General features: G+C 33.9%; 1 protein-coding gene across 2 annotated transcripts; it reads right to left on the reverse strand.

Moving 5' to 3' along the window:
• Positions 1 to 9,497: 9,497 nt before the first annotated feature.
• Positions 9,498 to 21,384, reverse strand: LOC134683201 (acidic phospholipase A2 2-like). 2 transcript variants are annotated; one of them, XM_063542353.1, is made up of 6 exons: positions 21,178 to 21,384; positions 18,614 to 18,636; positions 17,517 to 17,565; positions 16,467 to 16,626; positions 14,035 to 14,165; positions 9,498 to 11,685 (listed from the first exon to the last, which is right to left on the reverse strand). In XM_063542353.1, the coding sequence occupies exons 2-6, from the start codon at positions 18,626 to 18,628 to the stop codon at positions 11,552 to 11,554; spliced, it is 489 nt and encodes a 162-aa protein (XP_063398423.1). In that variant the 5' UTR covers positions 18,629 to 18,636; positions 21,178 to 21,384; the 3' UTR covers positions 9,498 to 11,551. The 2 variants fall into 2 exon arrangements, with proteins under 2 accessions (XP_063398423.1, XP_063398424.1); XM_063542354.1 differs by lacking the exon at positions 21,178 to 21,384 and adding an exon at positions 19,477 to 19,660.
• Between the last annotated feature and the right edge of the window lie 1,641 nt (positions 21,385 to 23,025).

Here is a 23,025-nt window from a genome sequence, read left to right on the forward strand (position 1 = left end):
TGTTATTTGTGTTGCCTGTTGTGTATTTGCCATGGCATTGTCTTCTTTGTGGTTTATGATTATTGATTGCTCCTTAGTGTGTTCGAATTTGATTTACAACTAAATGTACATTGAAAAGGGCACAGGCGCCAAGTAATGGCAAAAGATTCCGTTTGCATATTACACTTTTCAGCGATGTCATTTTTTATTGGTTTTGTTTAAAAATTTTGGTTCCTAAAATAAACAACATAAACAAATGTGGATTAACCTATTTCTTTTCATTCTCAAAAAAAGCTACAAATTTTCTACAATCTACAAATAGTTATACATTTAAAGGTTCTCTATTCAAGATTTTCCTAAATCTTTTCTAAATGAAAATAAACAGTCATTCACGTCGAAGATCTATATGAAAGGTGTTTCTGGGTTTATTGTCTCATAAGCATCCGTCAGTACTGATGTTGTATCTGTCGCAGTTGATTCAATAGCACTTGGTGTCTGACTTGTAGTGTGAGTTGAGTATACTGTCTGTTGCTGTTGACCCATTAAGATAGGTTGCAAGTTAGTCGGTTGCAGTTCTGCCCATTGGTATCGACCATATTGTTGAAGGACGTCAGCTGGCGGATTCGAAGCTGCTAAGTTGCGTGCAATGATATAGTCGCGATCAGTAGACATTTGTTGCGGCTGACGATGCCTGAACGACATGGATGATGTTGTCGGTCTAATTGAAGGCCTGTTATTTCCTACTGCAGTTTGCTGTTGAGGTTGTAATTGGGTAAATTGAGGTAATGTTTGGCGATTTACTTGCTGGGAAGGGTCTGTGAATGTAGATGAAAGCTGGGATGGCTGTATAAAATCATCCCTTGGCGGTTGTTGTGTTTGACGCTGTTCCTGTTTAGACTGTTTAACATACTCCATTGCCTTGAAGATAGTTTCATTCGTAAAATCCTCCAGACAGGAAGGGGTCATCTTTGCCATTAGCGTACTAAGGAAATCGCAGGTCTTCTCTATGTCACTCTTTGGGACTGCTAACTGCTGAGAAACTTTTTCTAGGCAGTCAGATATCTTTGTTGTAGTTGGCGATGTTGTCACTGACTGTGGTGTACTTTCCATGGTCGTTATTGATGGAACTGATGACTCACTGCAGTCTGAGTACCGGTCAGGTTTCTTGATCTGTGACCCCTTGGTTCCTCTTGCCTGACAGACAAAGGGTTTTACAAACTCGAATTTCTCCAACAACCAGCTAGTTCTAGATGTTAGCAAACCATCTCCGACACCGGCTCCGGATCGTGTGGTGTTTTCTCTTTTCTTTACTTCTTTCACATACGTGGTTCTTAAGGACGTATACCATCTTTGAAGATCACCGGGATTCAACTTCATCCTCTGTTCCATTTCATGCCATGTTCGCTCTTTTTTATCGCGATTTTTTAAATCAATACTTGTCTTGTCGTATAGAAAACGATTTGACTTTAACCACTCAATTACTTCGTCTTCCTCTTCGATCGTCAGTATTCTCGCACTTTTAGTTTTGGGTTTATTCTTCTTGCGAGTCTGAAAATACACAATGTCCATTTTCGTGATAACTATCAACGACTTTACTTTAAAATACACTCATAAATATTTTTATAATGACCGGTCTTTCAAGAAGTTCATATGCTGATTGCAATTGTTTGAAAAGTATCATAAACATTGTTATCTTTTTTAATTACATTTTTGCCAATACGTTCAACAACAGTTATACACTGGCCTCTGGATATAGATTCCGTGTTATAATTATTTTAACTTTAATCTTATTATATTGCTATTCTGTCCAACTAATCTGATTTAAATAATGCAGATTTTCTTTGCATGTATCGTATTTTGATGATTTATTTGAATAAAATGCAGTTCCTCAATTGCCAATTTCACTAAATATCTGTCTATGAAACTCATACATTTTTTATGTGCTTTATAAAGGTGATTTTCAAAGACATTGAATAAGCAAATCTCACTTACTGCTGCACTGGTTGTGGCAGTGGCTATCAAATCGTCCTCATCTGAGGCAAAGTTTGAGCCGGCTGTATCAACATTGTCAGTATCTGAAAGTTGCTGCTCAGGATATTTGATACCAACGGTTGGTGGGTTTGCCTCTGGTGGTGGTAATTCGGCGGGGTTTGGTGTTTCGGGCGATGGTGGTGGTGGTGTAGGGGATCTAGGTGAAGCAGGATTTGTCTTCCTTTTCCTTGCAGCAGGTCTTCTCTTTGGAGCCATGATTCAATAGTAAAATGCGACTTCCTTCTTCCACGATTATATAACAACTGAAACGAACTATTAGAATAAAAACAAAACCCCAATTTTATCGTCAAATCATTTGTTAAATATTCCTATTTGTAAAACATTCGCAAAGCACTCGCAAAGCAGTCGCAAAGTATTCGTATACATTCGTAAAGCAATCGGATATATTCGTAAAGCACACGCGTGAATTCGTATCAATTCGTTAATCCATCGCAAAGCGATCGTAAACTGCTCGCAACTATTCGTAAATGAATCGTTAAACATTCTTAAATCAAACTGTTCACGATTTCTTGCGAATGATTTACGAGTTGTTGCGATCGGTTAACGATGCATTAACGAATTGTTGCGAGTGATTTGCGAGCTCTTTACGAATGAAATGATTCGTGGACATTCGTGTAAAATTTTTGGCATGTCCAAAAATTTCCAAATAGTTTTACGAATCGATACGATTGTCTGCGAATGTCTACGATTTGTTTAAGAGTGGTTTACGATTGCTTGCGAGTGATTTACGATTGCTTGCGAGTGGTTTACGATTGCTTGCGAATGCTTGCATTTGATAAAACAAACAACATTCGTAAGGAATCGTAAGACACATTCGTGTATGTGAAGGGGGTATATACCACGCTGTTCACGACCATAATACGATTCTAGCACGCCCTTGCCGTCCTCATCACCCTCTTCTTACGACCTGACTACGTTCATACTACGACCATTATTTTCATTGTCATTTTCCCAAAAAATATATTAATTCTCTCCAGGTTTTGTTTGTCTGTATGTAATTTGGACTTCTTGTCCATTTTCTCTAACGGCTCAACCATGCTTCTTGTTTTCATATAGATTAGACCGTTGGTTTGAATGGTTTTACACTAGTAATTTGTGGGGCTTTTTATATCTTGCTGTACGGTGTAAGCCAAGGCTCCGTGTTGAAGGCCGTATCTTGGCCTATAATTGTTACTTTTAAAAATTGTTACTTGGATTGAGAGTTGTCTCATTGGCACTCATACCATATCTTCCTATATCTATTGACACACCTGTTTCATGTCTGCTACCGTTCACTAAAATATCGTCATTTCAGCTTTATGGACCAGCAATACATGTAGGTTGTAATTTAGGTCGGTTGGTCGGTCTGACATCTCTACTTGATCAAGATTTGTTACTATCAGAGCTCCATCTGCCTCTACATCAACCCTAACACCACGCCCACGTGTTCTAGTAGATTTTGGTGGTTTGATTGTATTTTTTTCGAGAAATCTACGTATTTATTAGAAATAGAACTGAAGGAATGATACTGTATTGATATGGAACACGATGTTGACGTTATTGCTGAGAGCGTAGTAAGATCGCGGTTTGAACGTAGTGTAATCGTGGTAAGAACGTGCTATAATCGCAGTAGAAGCGTGGTAAGATCTTGTTGCAATCGGATAACTCGTGGTATGGTCGTAGTGAGAACGTGATGAGCGTAAACAGATCTTGATAAGCGTAGTAAGGTCGCAGAATAAGCGCGGTGAGAACGTGTTATAATCGTAGCGGGATCGTTGTAGAAGCGTAATGAGGACGTAGTAGCATCGTGAAAGCAACGAAAATTTACATTTTCATGCTGCTCATATCGCGACCTCACCACGATCTGAATTTAATTTAGATCGCGGTGAGCGTGGTGCGATCGTGGTCTAGTGGGACTGGGGCTTAAATCTAAATTGATTTATCTTCACAATGGTGTATAACACACCTACTTTTGTTGTCGGAATCATCCGTAGCAATCCTACCCATGTATGTCAATTGTAATTATTTCGTCTACCGACGATGGATTGGAAACACACAACTCGCAGTAAATGATTAATTACAAAAATTGTTTCAGAAAAACTGTTTGTTTTGTCTGAATAGAACTTATCACCTAGTTAGTAAAATTGTATAAGATACCGTGAAAAAAAATCTAACAAGTGTTATTTGTGGTATGTCTAATAACAGAGACATATAATACTATATATATTGTATTATATGTCTCTGCTAATAAGTTACGAGTTTCCTTTTTTAGACACAATTTTTCCCATGACTTCAATATCATTCAGATAACTCCGAGAATCATTTAGACTTTCTAATACTAGTTACTACGTTTATTGATTGAGTAAAGTCATTTCAATTGATATTTTATAGTGTGTCTTTCTATGTTGTGATGTTATACTAATGTTTCAGAAAAGGGAGAAGGTTTGGTACCATTAAAACGTTTGATCCCGCTGCAATTGTTTGCACCTGTCCTACATGTAAGTCATGAATCTGATGTTCACTGGTTGTCGTCTGTTTATGTGTTCCATAAGTGTTTCTCGATTTTCGTTTTTATATAGATTAGACCGTTGGTTTTCCCGTTTGAATGGTTTTACAATAGTAATTTTTGGTGCCCTTTATAGCTTGCTGTTCGGTGTGAGCCAAAACTCTGTGTTGTAGGCAATACCTAGACCTATAATGGTTTTACGTTTATAAATTGTGACTTGGATGGAGAGTTGTCTCAATGGCACTCATACATGTACCACATATTCCTACATGTATATCTATGTAGGTGCAAATTAGATACGCACTTAAGGGCTAGACCCTCAAGATGTATATCCAATACATGTAGTTGATTTGTAAATACTCATGTGTTTTGGGAACGTTGCTTTGTTAAGCTAATTGCCTTTACATATTGAGTGATATACATATAGATTGATTGCCAACTAACCCGCAATTACAAAAAAATTCTAATCTTAAGTTCATTTAAATTGACAGTCTCAGCGCCTTGTGTGTATCATGGGGTTCTAAAACTGTTATGAGACCAGGTTATTTCTAACGAGATGACCAAGACTTAGTTTTAAAAAAGCCCAACACCTTAGCACTGACGAATTTAGCTAAGATTTTAACATTACCCCGGAAATATTAAAAAAAATCTTTTGATTAAAAGCCGAACTGTGTTGCTAATAAAAATACAAACAAAGTTGTTCGGTTACAAAATTAACTTTTTTTGTTTAAAAACGTCTTTAAATACATAAAAAAAAGATATATTGTATAGTTAAAGTAATTTTGTAAAGTAAAAAGAGGCATTGCACCATCTAGCGTGGATTAATTTTATTATTTTATTTTATTGAAGATAGGTAGATGTGTTTTGAAAAGTTCCGTATATACAATGCAGGCTCTTTATCAGTACTCTTATTATTATTGTGATTCTATTAATATTTTAAAATTCAGATTAATTTTCCGACCTTGTGAAATAAACAAATACAGGGGAAATTGTTCCTGTCTCTATATTGAAATCTGGGTTTTCAAAGCTTTTCAACTTCGTACTTTATGTTGATTTATCAACATTTTTTATTCGAATGTCACTGGTGAATCTTTTGAAAACGAAAAGCTTCATCAGCTGGTGTACAAAACCTAAATACAGGTTAAGTGTATTTGACCAGGTGTATAAAAAAAGGCACCTGCCGCCACCTAGTCCGAGATTACTCTGACGTCCAATGGCTGTCGGTATTGAACATTTATAGTAGCCAACCATGATAACTATCGGAAACACTCGGATATTTACCTACCTTGCATCGTAAATGGACGAGGTGTTACATTATGTATTCATATTGAACTAGGGTCATTTGCATAAATTAGCTCCCATAATCCATTGTGCCTTACTTTTTCTCGTTGGTCACATGACAATCTTTCAAAATGAAAGTTGAAATGCCTGAATTGATTGGTCACTGTAAAAACTGTCTTAATATGAGAAAATAAAGGGTAGCAGGTAGATGAAACTTAGAACATAAATGAAGAGATAAATGAAAAATGAACAAATTAATACCTTATTTACATAATTCCAAGGCCGTTAGTCGGCACTAGAAGCGACGTATGTCCAGTGCACGATTAATTGGCGATATCACCGATATTTTCAACTTCGTTCATGATTATATACGTGCTCTCAACATTGTTTACATCGTCCCCCTTTCATGTATACATCGTTGACATCGCCGACATCGTCTACATCGTTGGCATCGCCGACATGGTGATGTTGACAACATCGTAACAACATCGTCTAACTCGTCCTCCTTTCCTGTTAACATCGTTAACATCGCCGACATCGCGATGTTGACCACATCGTGACGACATCGTCTACTTCGTCCCCCTTTCCTGACTACATTGTTGACAAAGCCAACATCGTGACGACATCGTCTACATCGTCCCTATTTCCTGTCGCCTTTCCTGTTCTACACTGTTCCGACATCGTGATGTTGACAACATCGTAACAAGACCGTCTACATCGTCTACCTTTCTTGTCTACATCGTTGACATTGCGACATCATCATATTGACAACATCGTAACGACATCGTCTACATCGTCCCCCTTCCTTGTCCCCTTTCCTGTCTACATCGTTGATTTAGCCTACATCGCGATATTGACAACATCGTGGCAACATCGTCTACATCGTCCCCCTTTCCTGTCTACATCGTTGATGTCATCGACATCGCGATGTTGACAATATCGTGACGACGTCGTCTTCATCGTCCTCCTTTCCTGTCTACATCGTTGATATCGCCAACATCTTGATGTTGACAACATCGTGACGACATCGTCTACAAAGTCTTTCTTTATTGTCCATTTTCTTGTCTACATCGTTGATATCGCCAACATCGTGATGTTGACAACATCGTGACGACATCGTCTACTTTGTCTCCCTTTCCTGTCTATATCGTTGATATCGACGACATCGCGATGTTGACAACATCGTGACGACATCGTCTACATCGTTCCCCTTTCCTGTCTACATCGTTCTCATTGCCAACGTCGTGATGTTAACAACATCGTGACGACATTATCTACATCGTTTCTTGCTGTCCACATGGTCTAATTAAAATTGATTAATAAAAAATTATTATATACAGAACTATTTCCGTATTAGCTTCAAAACCACTAATTTTAGCAACTGGATGAGGTGAGGGGGGGGGGGGGGTTAACTTTCTGTAATTATTCAAATATAATTTGTAATTATTATTATTCATTTTGCAAGTGATTTTACCAAAATTTGTTTTTGTTTTTTTGGTGCCTGCGCCAACGTGACCCAGGATTTTTTTATTTCAAGTTCCTGAGAACTGTTTTTGCTGTCTAAATTGACATATTTTTTCTGGGTCACGTAGGCGCGCGCTATTAAATTTTAAGAATTAATAGCCAGAAATCGTTATTTGGTGCCCTTTTACCCCCTCATCTCACCTATTTTCAATCCACTTTTTGATATGTGACGTGCTAGCCGCCACCCTCTTCCCCCAAAAAAACATCCTATGAAAGGGTCGTCCCCAAACAAGATCGTTTTAATGAGTAACACTTTTTTTTAATTCAGGACAAAGGTTGTGAGTTTGAAGCCTGCGTGTGGCAGGTTCTTTCGACTCCCATCTAAATTGACTATAGACTCAGATTTCCTACCGAAAGAAGGTGTTTCTCTTCGGGCACTCCGGCTATATCCGACAAAAAGAACGTAACTGCAAACGAAATAGCACAATAGTGCTTTATATGGCGTTAAACACCAATCAATCAACCAGTTTAATACAGGTCAACCGTTACTGATAATTTATTTAGAACCACTGAAGTCGATTATCGCAGATTATGTGTACCGTGAGTCTCTCCACAGCATTAAAATGCTCTTCGACCTCGTACTTTATTTGACGTATTCATTATGTTTTTTGTATCCGACTGTCACTGATCGAGTCTTCTGTAGACGAGACCATTGGATGGAGTACAAACCTTAAATACTGGTGTCTATGAGTATCCTGTGTGTTTCATTCGCGCCACGTATATGTTATACTATGATACGGTAGTTCGCTAAAATGCGATAAACATTCAAATTCTGAATTACTGAAACTATATAGTCACATAGGAATAAATAAATAACAAGTATGAATTTGATGGTTAATCATCTTAGTTAAGTCGTTACGGTATGTAAATAATGAAGGGAGACGTCTCACACCACGAATCCCGCAGAAATCTGCGGAGGGATCCGAATTCCGAGGAGCAATAATAGTGACAAGTATGTAACGGTGGATGGCGGGGAAAATCTGCATCCAATTTCCACGGAAAAATTATGTTCCATGTGAATCGGATCTACATTTTACCTTCCCAACGTAGCAACTTTTTATTGATTGCTCCTCGAAATGCGGATCCCTCCGCGGTTTTATTCGGAATATCTATTGTGAATCTCCTTCGGTTTTCCAAAAACACGCTAGATTGATTTATAACTGCTTGTTTAACTTCTTTAGCAAATTTATATGTTATGCATATACAGACTGTGAAGAAACTGTGAAAATAATACAACAGATTGCTTTTTTTTCGAACTTATGTAAAACGGGTTTAAAGTAGGGATTACAGAACATTTAAATTACAACAGGTCACCCACGGAAACTTGGAAATGTAAAGTCGTAGCAAGCGTCCTATGAAGAAATCGTGTCATGGGAAGAAGGAGAGCAGCAGAAAAATAGAGATGAACGGTTATTTAAGGCTTGACGAGTTAAGAGGGGAAGTAGCATAACAAAATAGTGAGCTATGGAGTCATCGTTCTAGTTCTGGACGTGCTTGCGTATATATAGATCCGGCACAGTCAAACGCACTCAAGCGAGAAAAATGTAAACTTTGGTTGAAAAAAAATCCGATTAAAGAATATATGCATGGGCTACATTTTGTACTTGTACACTTCTCTGTGACTCAAACGTTATAGTATCTGATTACAAAAAAGAAGAAGAGAAAACAATATATAAGACACTTTCAACAAAGAAAGACTTCCTATCAAGGTCCGTAGTTCTCTCCGGACTCTCCGTCTATCTCCACCATTAAAAAACTGACCGTTAGGAAATAGCACAATAGTGTTGAAAATGGCGTACATGTATATCACCAATCAATTAACAAAGAAAAAAATATACCATATTTATGCAATAAAATCTAAACTTTGAAATATAATTCAACATTTGACAATTTTGTTAGCCTCCCTCTTTTTCCCCATGCAATTTCAAAAAGCTGGTTTTGAAAACTTTTTAAATGTATTTAGAACTTTAAATCTGAAATTAATCTTCATCCTTTATGTTTCGATATTCTAATACGTGTTCTAATCGATTGTGATAGATTTGAAGATTACTATTTTTTCTTCCGAAGTTCGGTGTGTTGTTTTCTCTTCGAATACTCCGGCTTCTTTCGCTGATCAAAAATTGCCCCTAGGATGAAGCCAAGATGGAATTAAAACACCACCAATAACATTAACAAATCAGGTGCATATTTATTAATTTCTATAAAATTTATACTTTAGAAAATACATATAGTCTTGCTTCAAGAGTGTCTACAACATCAAAGCTGAAGAACAAATATATATCTATATATACACCCTGACAAATTTGTGCTTTGACAATAACCACAAATAAATAAATTTGGTGTATTTACTGTCTTCTGATTGGTTAAAATTATTAGTTTTATTTTCAACGTTGTCAATTTTGATGGCCGACACGCCCACTCTGACGTTGTGTATTCATACGCCAACATGTGTGTACGTTGTTATTGTTAATGTAAATAATATAAAATGTTCCTTGAGCCTTATTTTTGATAAAAATTTATTTATAATGAATGGCAATAATTTATTTTGATTTTGTTGAACCATAAAACTATTTTTTGCCTCTTCACATTTTACATAATCCGCGAAAATGTGAAGAGTCAAAAATTAGTTTTATGGTTCAATAAATTCAAAATAGATAATAGCCATTCATTAAGTATTACATGTCTAAGTTTAAGATGTTTAGGATTGTGTGTAATAGCCTATCTCATCACATTTCTTTGTAATCACATATTATAATGTACACATCTCTTGAATATCAACCATTTTATAGATATAGGAAGATGTGGTATATATGAGTGCCAATGAGACAACTCTCCATCTAAGTAACAATTTATAAAAGTAATCCATAATAGATTAAGGTACGGACTTCAACACGGAGGCTATAACAGGCCCAAACATTACCAAATTGTGAAAAACCATTCAAACCGGACAACCAACGTGTTTTTAGCGTCAAAGAACGTAACACAATCCTAAACACTTCTTTAACCAAAAAATGTTGGAAAATATGAGAAGTTTAGACATAAAAAGAAGCACAAAAAAGTGTGTTTAGAATTTTAACACTTTTTTTTACAATGAATACCTATATTATATTGCTATTATTTAGTGGAATACCCATTTATCTAAAGTTAAAACGTTAAGAAAATATCCATTTGTAAAATGCAGTACACCAAATTATAATGAAACAAAAATGTGTCCATAGTACCCAATCCGCACTATCATTTTTATCTTCAGTGGACCGTGAAATTAGGATAAAAACTCTTATTTGGCATTAAAATTAGAAAGATCATGTCATAGGGAACATGCGTACTAAGTTTCAAGTTGATTGGACTTCAACTTCATATAAAAAAAACTACCTCGACCATTAACGTTAACCTGAAGCGGGACACACGGACGAACGAACGGACGGACGGACGGACGAATACACAGACATGAAAACATAATGCCCATTAATGGGGCATAAAAGCGTTCTAAACTATTAATAATTGAACTACTGATGTGTCGTAGATTTCACAATTCTCGGTAATAACTCTGTCATTGTGTTCAGGTAGCAATTTAGTAAATAACTATACTTATAGTCTAGTCATCACAAGAAACGATACAATGCTATGCATTTTCCATATATAATGAAGTTTGATTCACTGTACCAAGGTAATGGTTGCCTAATAAGTTTAATATTTACAGACTGTTATATTGTCTCATCAAAACCACGTGCACTGATCTCAGGCAAATACCGAACTTTTTGATTTTTGTAATTACAAAAATCATATTTTCACCAAACAATTTAAAATATTATAAAACTTCAAACTTTAAAGATGAAAATATTCTGCTTAAATTTTTGAATCAGGCCTTTGAAGATATTTGAATACTTTAATCTCATCTTAGAAATTAAATATCGACTTTTGTTATCAGTTTCCGCAAAAAAAAATTTACCTCTTTGTTCAATAACACGTTTTTTTCTATCTTTCCAATATTGTCAAATTCTTTTAATCATATGTAATGTATTTGCTTTGCAAATGAATATTTTTTACTGAATAATGAAACAGTTTGTCCTATTTATCATATATTATGATAAATTCGATCTCAAATTGTATATGTTTTCTCATGTAACACATATGTTGTGTCTGAGTGTAAATAAAGTATTAAATTTTTAACTAGTACAAAATGTATATGTAAATAGCAGGATATCACATTGAAGACATTGCGTGTAGATTCTATCTCTCTTCGCACTTTTCTTCTGTATCTAAAAATAAGCTTTCATCGTTGTATTCGTCAATGTGTAAATGGATACAATCTACAAAAATCTTTTCACACATACACACATCCCAATGACAACTGTCTTTTTCGTCTGAAAAAAAAAAAACAAACGAGAATGCGTCACTCATACTTTCATTTTATATATTAAATCGACCGTGATATTGGGGTCAAAACTCTATTTTGGCTTTTAAATTAGAAAGATCATATCATAGGGAACATGTGTACTAATTTTCAAATCGATTGGACTTCAACTTCATCAAAAACTACCTTGACCAAAACCTATAAACAAAACATTTAACCTGAAGCGGGACAGACGGACGAACGAACGAACGGACGCACAGACCGAAAACCATAATGTTCCTAAGAGATCATAATGTATACGCCCAGTTTTTTCAAATTTTTAAATAGCTTCCATACGTTTTAAAGCTTTTTACTGGATATCCGTATTCTAATTTTATTCTTAAACAAACATTATATAGTGTTACATTATGAACTGGTACATAAAGGGTTCGACTGAATATGTTGTCGGGGGATTCGGTGGTCGATTGGTCTAAGTAGTTCAACTACTATTATACCAGCAGCTTGTCGACAATAAGGTTGTGGGTTCGAAGTCTGAACGTGGCAGATGCGTTTGACTCTAATCATAATTGACTAGGATTGTCAGTTTTTCTGTCGATGGTACGTATATGGGTTTCTCTGGTCTTCCTCAAAAATAACTAACCCCATGATATAGTGAATAAAGCCGAAAGTAGCGTTAAACACCAACATGTATATATGTATATAATTCAATATATCCCATTTAAACGCATTCTTCGGATTTTGTATCTAATATTTGTCACTGGTCGGTTAGCAATCCCTAATAAAACAATCCACTCATCAAAAAATGCAATAGGGCAAACCAGTTTTTTTTTTTATTTTCGTTGTGTCCTGTTTGTTTTTCAAAGGCAACTATAAAGCAGTGTAAAAACAGAGGACAAACACGCAAATTTACTGAACATATAATATACCTAGAAACAATCTTTTGTTTAAACAAGAAGACCATTATTTTTTTTTCGACTGTTTTAGGGAATACTAGTAGTATGACTCATTTCAGATATTGATGTATACTCAAGGTTGCAATTCTGTAAATATAGACAATGTTATTTCCCATAGGAACTCCATTTGCGGCTAAAACTGTGCCACTTTTAAGGTGGTATCTAACACTACAGGGAGATAACTCTGTAAAGTCAGCTAAACGTTTTAATTACGTTGTGTTGTAAATGGAATATTAAGCTTCTTAGTGATCAAAATTGGCGTTTGTCAAACTGCTATATAACCAGTGTAAAAAAGTATAAAATGGTTGGTTCAAAATGTTTGAAATTTTTATATTTTTGTTAAAGGGTCAAAGTAAATACTTTGTCAAAATTTTATGAAAATTAAACGAGCCAAATTAATTTTAGTGAAAGTGTTGGGTACCACCTTAATATGAAATTATATCCCAGAAAGGAAAGTTGATCTACACTACTATTTTATTCAACACTATTTTATTCAAAGATAAAAAAAAATATATAGGGCTGTGCAGTGTGGCATATTTTCAACATTTATATGCCCTGAATTTCTAAAAGTTTAAACTTATACTAAAATTCTATACTACCACTACCTTCTATTTTTGTAGACTTACTAAGAATTAAATTTAGGCGCTACCATATTTTTCTATACTGGTAACATTCCCAAGTTATGTCTCTATGAGATGAAAAACAGAGATCATATCTGGGAATCAGTACGTTAAAAAGTTATTATATCTATGGATATTATATATCTTCCCAAAAGAGGCGGTATTTAAAGTGCAAAAGTGAAAAAGACAACATTGATCATTAAAAAGAGAGGATTGACATTAAGACAACATTCAAAACTCCGTGGACAAAACAAACGTTGACAAAAAGTTAAAACAAGATCACAAACGATACAAAGTACTACTAAAGTGTCAATCAATACCAATTGCAAATAACACAACAAAAGACAGTATACTACCTCCTTTTAAAGTAGCCTAGTTCTTCAGACAGATAGATTGGTTATCTGTCGGACTAGTCTACTCTTAAAGAAGGGTAGTTTAATTAACCTTACACTGACTTCACGGTTCAGCTAACAAGCAAGCTAACCAAAGAAATTACCTTTGCCTACAAACTCAATGCAATCGGCTGTAACATTTAGATGCTGTCTTTTACAAGGACCATTATACCTCAAGAACGGTAAAAGTTAAAATCACCAATATTACACTTTGACCTCCATTTTGCCATCAGTAACAACCTATTAAAACGGTTGAATGGTTCATGAGTAAATGCACGGGCACCGTTTGGCAGACGCCAACTAGCCCGCCGGAACATCCCCATCGGAAATCTGGTTAAAATATGTTTTTGTATTGAATAACTTACACATTTGTAATTAATTACATTAATCATACCTTTACATTCTACTCTGTTTTTCCCTGTTACGTTAGAAATAATATAATCATAAGGCGTCCATTTAGGATGAAACCAGCATTTGTTTTCCTCTTCTACCACGGAGTAGCAAGCGTCGTGGACTTGACAGCAACTATAAATAAAAAATAACACGATACTGGTACATGTATCATGATAACAGGGCATTGCAACATTTATATCATTTTTCCTTTTTTCTATACTTTTTAATAGGGGAGGGGGGTATCGATTGAAGGACCCAATAAAGATCCGTCGTTTAATTGATTTTAATAACAATTACTGTTACCTTGGCAATATGTTGGGTTTGAATATATTCAAAAAATCTCTAATTACAATATACTACGTAGTGCTTTAAATAAATCTGAATTAACAGCAGACCTAATGATAATTTTAAAGATTTCATGTATTTCTTTCCGCACGGGAAACTCAAATAAAAAAAATCGAAAACATTTGTTTTTTCCAAGTTTGGCTGTACCTGTAGAATTCTTATTACAAACGAAATGTCACATGTACCCGGTGAATAAAGACCTTTACATTTCTATTGGATATATCTAATTTAGGGATTGTTTACAATATATTTTTCAATCAATAACATTAAGGGATTGGGGCATGTGTTCTGGTATTTTAAATAATTTCGACGTCTTTAAAATTTTAAGACTTTAAGATTTTAAGTATATCTATTTGGATCCATATCTGATGAGTTAGGCCTTTTTCAACTGAAATTTATAGTTCTTTCTTATGTTATACTGTTACACCACTGTCCCATATTAGGAGAAAGGTTGGGATCCTGCTAACATGAATAACCCCGCCACATTCCGTATATATGTGCCTGTCCCAAGTCAGGAGCCTGTAATTCGGTGGTTGTCGTTTGTTGCTGTATAACATATTTGTTTTTCGTTCATTTTTGTACAAAAAAATAGGCCGTTAGTTTTCTCGTTTGAATTGTTTTACATTTGTCATTTCGGGGAATTTTAAAGTGACTATGCGTTATGGGATTTGCTCATTGTTGAAGGCCGTACTGTGACCTATAGTTGTTAATTTCTGTGTCATTTGGTATCTAGTGGAGAGTTGTCTCATTGGCAAGTATACCACATCTTCTTTTTTATAATAATATTTATTTTAACTAGTAGTATCCTGGAAACAGATTCTACGCTGAACAAAAATAAACGCGTTAGCAAGGCTATTACTTTAGGAATATAGAAAAAAAAATATGTAATTGTTGGGTGGATATTTAAAAAAAATGTTGAGATATTGAACGATTTACTTTGTGAAGGAATAGACCATAGCCCTCAGGAGCAAATCCTTATCATTGGTTGTTTAGAAAAGTCTTTCATTGACGATCAAGTATATACGGTTTCGATGTGGACATATGGAAATATCAATTATTTGACCTTGAAGGTCGAATGTCATATTCATTTATACGCGATAATTCATCTTAAGATACTATACCCATTAGTTAAATATCAATTCGAAAGAACCTATGTCAGTAAGTAATTCTTGGCACAATAATGTCAAAAAGGCAATCAGTTTTTATTTATAAATGTTTATTGACATATATTTATATAACTCGTCTAAACATCAACCCAACAATGTTAGATCTGTAAATTTGCTTTCATATATATATATATATATACACACAATTATACACTTAGCTAAATGTTCATAAGCAATATTAATTTAAAAAAAAAATGATTATATGATATGTCCATTCAATGATGGTCGCACACTGATACAAGTATTGTAATTTCAAAAAATCTAGCACTAAAGATTTAAATGTAAGCCCTCCCAGGCTTGGTGTTAACGGTATCCCCAGCATTGGATTGTTGAATTTTTGTTTTCAGTACGTCCAGTGGCAATTAGTTCGTGCATATGTAGACCGATAACACATTAAAAAAATAAGTTCTCTCAATTTAGTCCTGGTATCTATAATGAGTTTATTCACTGGACAAACTGGGTTGTTAGATTAGAAATCCAAAATTGACCAAGAGGAAAGAAGGTAATAGGGGTAGATATTTTGACTTCAAAGAAACAACACACAGACCCATCAAAGAGTCGGACAGGACATTTTTTCCCACCCTATTTCGATTCGACCAGTCTGCGTATTTATATATCTCGCATTTCATGTTATCAAGTACTAGATTAGATTACTCTTGTTGACCAAACTTGAAGTTCCAGTGCTTTAAAATCAGGCGATTAAATGATATTGAGAATAGTAATAGGGAATGTGTCAAAAGGACAACAACCCGACCAAGGAGCAGAAAACAACACAAGGCCTCAAATGGATCTTAAACACATTGAGAAGAACCCCGCACCTAGAGGCGGGATTCATTATTATAAATATATATAAAGGATGTGTATAATATTCGGATATCTTAAATGTGTATCCATTATTGGTGACTCATGATGTTAAACTTACTTGTCGATCGTGTCAACTGATTCACCATGACCCCGATATCCACAAAAACAGCCATAGTCAAAGAGAAAAAGGGAATTACCCAATCCAAAAATAGACAACATCTGATACGTAAAATTCCACCAAGCTTTTTTTTGGATTGTACCCCGTTTTTCATGTCTTTCTGAAATAAAGTAATTAATATATTAGCATATACATGTACATACACGTTACATGCAATTCTAAGTTACTTTACTGATTCATGGCATGTAAAAACTTAATTAACCCTTTATCATACATGTCATAGGACTTTTTGTATTGGAAAATTTCGCCGTTTGAAATTTAAATGACAATTATTGAACGTTTCGTTGTTCTAATTTCATCGGTTGAATGATACATTTTTGTGTATTTTTTAAGTAATCAGTTTTATTAACTATCATCATAAATTTAGCATTTTCATCAAGTAGAATATTTGTCATACAATCTGTAAAACAACTAATTCTTAGTCTAGCTGACTTTAACTTAGACAGAGTGGTGAACATTCTCCGTAAACTGATCTGTGCTAAGGAAATGTACTTTTAGAATAAGTGATGAACACGGTATATTTAAAACTTCATACAAAAACATTAGATATAAAACATTTTACTCCAATTCTCCGGCTATGTATACAAAATTGTATGGCTAAACTCATATAGTGATACATGATAGATCGGTTACAAGCACTATGTATACCATAGTTTTTACGAGTTAACAAAATTTAAACAAACGAATCCTAAGTAAGAGACATGGTATATAAAATTTGTAATATAAATAAAATATATTGACAGCTTAAACTAGCATAAGAAATTAATTGATCACGTTACCATTTTATGCAATGAGATGGAAGCTCGCGCAAGTCAGATATGCGCCCCGTGTTTGATCGTCTGGCTGCGTTGTTCATTATTTAGAAAGTATAGAAAATGCGCTCAAGTGAAGTTCTTTGAAATAATTTATACATTATTAATAGTCTTCTTTTTTTTCAATGGTAAACAATGATCGTCTTTAGTCATGACATCTTCAGTGCAAGAGGCTTACCTGCGGGACTTGAAATCACAATGATGAACAAAGCACATGCTGCCATATACTGAAATACAAAACAGTTAATTACGGTCTGGAATCCGAACACAATACTCGCAATACTGTGAGCGGACTTCCGGTTCCATACCCGTAGCCAGGGGGGTTCGGACCAACCCCCCTTGAAAACAAATAAGCACTGTTAAAGTCAATGTTTTGTTCGAATAATGACTGTTAAAGTCGAGTTTGTGCGTCGAAATACACACCCCCCTTCCACCTTGGACATTCCTGGCTACGGGCCTGGGATTCGAATATAGAATGTACATTTGAATTGAAGCTTGCAAAATGGAAAATATTTCATCAGGATTCTATTTCAGGTTTTACGGTGTTAATCACTGCACACTGGTCAGGTTGGTATAACAATTACTAGATTGAACTGCAGTAATTCGTTCATAACTAAGTAATGTATTATTTAATAATTGTTTATCTATAATTTATGTTTAGTACATGTACAAAATACGGGAGGCTAGTCTAATACAAGACAAAGACACACACTAAAAAGGAGGCAAGTATCGTTATTCGGTAATAACAAGGATACATTATACAGTTAAGAATTCAAACGGGAATATTTTGTCAGACAGACAACCCGATCAAAGAAAAGAACACAGACCAATGGCTCTTCAACACACGGGGAAAATTGCGCACTCAGAGGTGGGCTTCGACTGGCCCTTTTACAAAAAATGTGTACTAGTTTAGAGAAAATTGACGTCACTCTTAACTCCGAAACATAAATGAACCAAATAAAAAAAAAAACATAATATAAGACTAAAAAATACCAGAGGAAGTTGCATATAAATTCGGTGTTAACAATATTGTATTATGAAAATATTAACACAAACTTTACAATAGGAAAGTTTTATTAGGATTGGAATACAAGGGATTTCTTCTTACAAATTCCTCTCCCACTTATAAAATTCAAGCGGTTTTTAATGTAAAATTCGGCAAAAGAAATACCATAACAACTGGGTTTATCAACCAAATAAAATGATTAATTAAAAGTATTAAATAGGAAAACATTACAGAATGATAAGGTATCAAGTATTATAATATATACTTACACGCAAGAAAATCATGATTGATTCTGAAAAAGAAGAGAAATTGTTTTGAGCATAATTATCAATAAAAATTAGTATGGAAACTGGGAATGCGGAAAATAGACAACAACCCGACAAAAGAGCAGAAAAACAGTTAAAGGCCTCCACTGAGTCTTCAACACAACGAGAAAATCCGTAGGTCAGCTTCACTTTTGAAAATTTGCTTTAACCTGCCACGAATTTATTAACCGGTCATTATTAAAAAAAATCCTCTGACGTCAGTAGTTTTGTGCATTATTTTTGTTTTGTCATTTTGTGTATGTTGTAAAACTATAAAAGTATTTGATTTGTAAATAATTGATAATTTTTTTAAAATTATTAACTAATTGTAAAGATATTCATTTAAATGTTGAACATATTATTTTTAACATCGAAATATCTTTTAAAAGCCATTTTTGTCATTCGGTTGCTGTATCTTTGACGTATAGATACCATTTTCCATTATTCATTAAAAAAATCGTGATATAAAAACGACTCCACGTGATTAAAAATAATGCATACTTTGATGGCTATCCCTAAATCGTTTACATTGTCGGCTGATTCCAAGTCAACCTTTACCACAAATTTATCGGAAACTTTCACAATCGCCCAAACACATGCTTCCTGTCACTACACCGATTGTGACGCTTTGCAACTTTACGTATTTTTTGTCATGTCTATATACCGCACACGTTCGGTACTAGTACTCCTCGGACATTTAATCTAGCCTGGCATCCTGACCCAATCTAATACTTCGTCGATAGGCTAGAGTAATGAGCCAGGAAACATAGGCTAATATTACATACCGATTAATAAATTAGTAATTGTAACGTTTTATTGATAATTACCTTATGATGACAGCTACTTGTATTACTTTCCTCAACGTTTGAAATGAAGTAGCGAAAATAACTAATTTGTACTACCACTTTCGATGCAATTTTAAAATTCAAAATTATAAAATCTGAGCCAAAGAGTTTAAAATAGGATGAGATGTATTTAAAAGATAATATGTTCACCACATGGTATCAACTCTAACCTTTTACATTTATGTTATTTATATATCTATATAATATATATTTATCACTCATGCATATTTTGTTTATTTAAAAAAAATGATTTGGGTTTAAACGAAACTTCTTCGTACGTTCAACTATTTACTTCAAAGAATGTTGACGTGTGTTTCGATTCGGTTCTTTAACGAAATTTATTTCATCGTACATTCAACTTTTAAATTCAAGAGACGTTTAATTTCTTACTAAATAATACAGTGTTTGAACTTATTGAAACAACTGCGTATATATATATTAAACCTTTACATGTTGTATAACTAGAATATTTAATGTCAGTTGCAAATGTTGAGGTTTTACAAAAAAAGACATTTTATAATACTTTGTCAAATACTTCACAGGAAAAAAAGTAGGAAGATAAATAAAAGATTTACATTATTCTACAATTACGGCATGGTTTTTTTTTATCCCATAACACATGAAAACAGTTACAAGCAACACCGCATCACAGAACGCTCACAAAATATATTTTAGATTTAGCTCAACGCACTGCAACCTGATATTTTGAATATATTTATCTTACAGTAATATTATTTTCTGTACATCACAGTATATTTCATATATACAACTACAATATAAACAGTTAACGACCATCAGTAATGCTCAGAGCAATGCCCACTCCAAGGAATATGATTACTTATATGTGGATTTTAGAAAAAGATAAATATTGATGTGTACTGTAGTTATTGTTAATTTGTTCTGGTCCTGAACTTCCATGAACTATTTGCCACTGGGCGTTAAGTAACCAACTGTCAATCAATCATCAGAACAATACATGCACAGGTGTACATTTATAATGACCACCATATTTAAGTCTCACTAAATTTAATCATAAATATACAAATGGATATTATCCGAAAAATACCCTATGCAATGATACTTTGCAACAGACTTACATTCTATGCATTCAATGGAGTGTTCTAATTGATCGCTCCTTTAACAAAGTTATACAGTAGTGTTAACTCTTTTTGGACATGCTATTACAACAAAAACGGACATTTACAGACAATTTTAACAGCTCCAGGCCACCGATGCTTAATGCTGCGTACTTGGGGTATGAATGGAAAGAGAGGCGTAAGATACAAAAAGAACATCCATATTTATACGCGCGTTATAAGTTGAAAATAAACTGACAACGCCATGGCAAAAACAAATTACGAAAAAGAAACCACCAAAAGACAGGCAACAGTATACCAAATACAACATACAATACTCAAGACTGAGCAACACGAACCACATAAAAAACTAGAGACCTTTCCTATTTTTAAGCATGTACATGTAGTTCGATGCCGCTATGTTTCGAGCCAATGTCCTCCCAATGAAGAAGTTTGCACCAAGCAGACCAATGATGTTCCTGATTATCTTACTATTATATTTATATTTTATCTGTTAAAGGATAATAAAAAAAATATTTTCTTAATTTACTTTTTAATTAAAAAATTAGAAAATTAATAGTACTATATTTTAGTATAATTTACATACCTTTAATGTGACAGGACACTACATGTACTTGCTGCAATGGTTTGTGGCAACAATCTGAGCGAGTTTGGTTTTCGTCAGTTTACGTCAATCTTTGTTCGTTTCATCAAATTTCACCCACATCAATATATCAAGACAAGACTTGCATAATTGCTATGTTTTTAATATATTTTATCAAACGAAATGCTAGCAAAATTCTTATGAATTTAACAGGATCTGTTTGGATGAATCTTCACGTATCACTTAACAAAGGTGTAATATTCATAATTGTTCGTAATTAACATGAAAAATGCTATTAAGTAAAGTCTTATTCAATAGAATTAATACCTGTAAACAACCATTAAATCGTCATCTATCAGATTCACGTTAATACTTATACAATTAAACGATGATTTGGTTAAATTTAAAGTTTTAATACTAAGGTAGGCGAGTGATGTTCTTGATCTTGGACATTTAGTTAAAGTTCACTCTCTCTCTCTCCACATTTTACTGGTTGTTTTTTTTTCAAATGAAAAGAAACTGAATGTTTTATTTGAAGGCCGTTTTTTTTTTCTTTTTGCAACAATTGACTTTTGTATGAGGTCGATACGACGTTCCATACATGTAGACATAAGGGAAGAATATAGACTGAGGACTAATTCCGAGGTCAATATGGTTATCTAGGTAAATGTAACATCGTGTTGGCCTCAACCATATGCTGCGTTTGGTATATTATTTATCAAAAACTATTGCACAAACATTGAAAAAAATAAGATTTATAGAATGTGATTGATCTACGAAAAACTAAACGAAACAGTAAAACTGTATTGGCGTGCAAACTGATTAAATACAAATGTAAATTAAAAAAATAATAAACCGTATACGGTTCTGCATACGGATCACTCTGCATGCAAATAGTGTATCAATTATTATAATATTATTATTTTAGTACTATTGTATTTAATATTCGATACAGCATATATAAAAGTTTCCGTTTCATAAGTCAGTTATGGCTGGAAACTGATATTTTAACTTCGATTTAGATTTTTATTTTTATACTTATATTATGATGTATGATATTGTTCTGTATTCGTATGTGACACTATAATACAATATTCTGTCTGTTTTCTGGTCTTATTTAGTTGTTTTGTTTAAATAATCATGTACTATCCACAGAAGTTCTGGTTGTATTTTAAAGTCGTATAATAAATGCGTGACTGTTTTCGTATCCACTCTGTATATAATGCATGAATTGTGCCATACAGATCAGTTGGCATAATACAACATGTACAAAGCCTCATTTCAAAAACATATTCTAGATTTTAGGATTTGTTTGTCCATCTTTCCCGACAATAGTTACTCAATTATTCAATTATTATATATTATGTTCAAATAACGCGAACACTATGCTATTATTAATAACGGATCATACACGGGACGCCGTGTGTTATCCGTTAACCGTTTCGAAACAATTTGAAGTTTCGAAATGATAAAAAGTGAGCCATAGATCAAAAGTTTATACTATTTGAAGATGCATGTAAAATATAATAATTGCATGATATGAAATATGACCTGCTTATTTTTAATTCGAAAGTTTTTATTATGTTTTGGTTACGAACTTAATCATACGATCCACTGTTTACTTTAAAATAATTTTATGTTCGATTCAGTTCTTTTGCGAAACTTCGTTGTGCGTTAAACATTTTACCTTTACAAAGTGGTGATAGATTCGGTTTATGAATTTAATAAAACTAACTTTATCGTGCTTATAACTTTTTATTTCAAAAGAAGTATAATTCTTGAAGTTACTTACTTACTTTAAACATATTTTATTTGAAAAAAATCATGTACAGGCATACACATATAAATACA

The sequence above is a fragment of the Mytilus trossulus genome, chromosome 9 (assembly GCF_036588685.1).
Source record: "Mytilus trossulus isolate FHL-02 chromosome 9, PNRI_Mtr1.1.1.hap1, whole genome shotgun sequence".
Lineage (NCBI taxonomy): Eukaryota > Metazoa > Mollusca > Bivalvia > Mytilida > Mytilidae > Mytilus > Mytilus trossulus.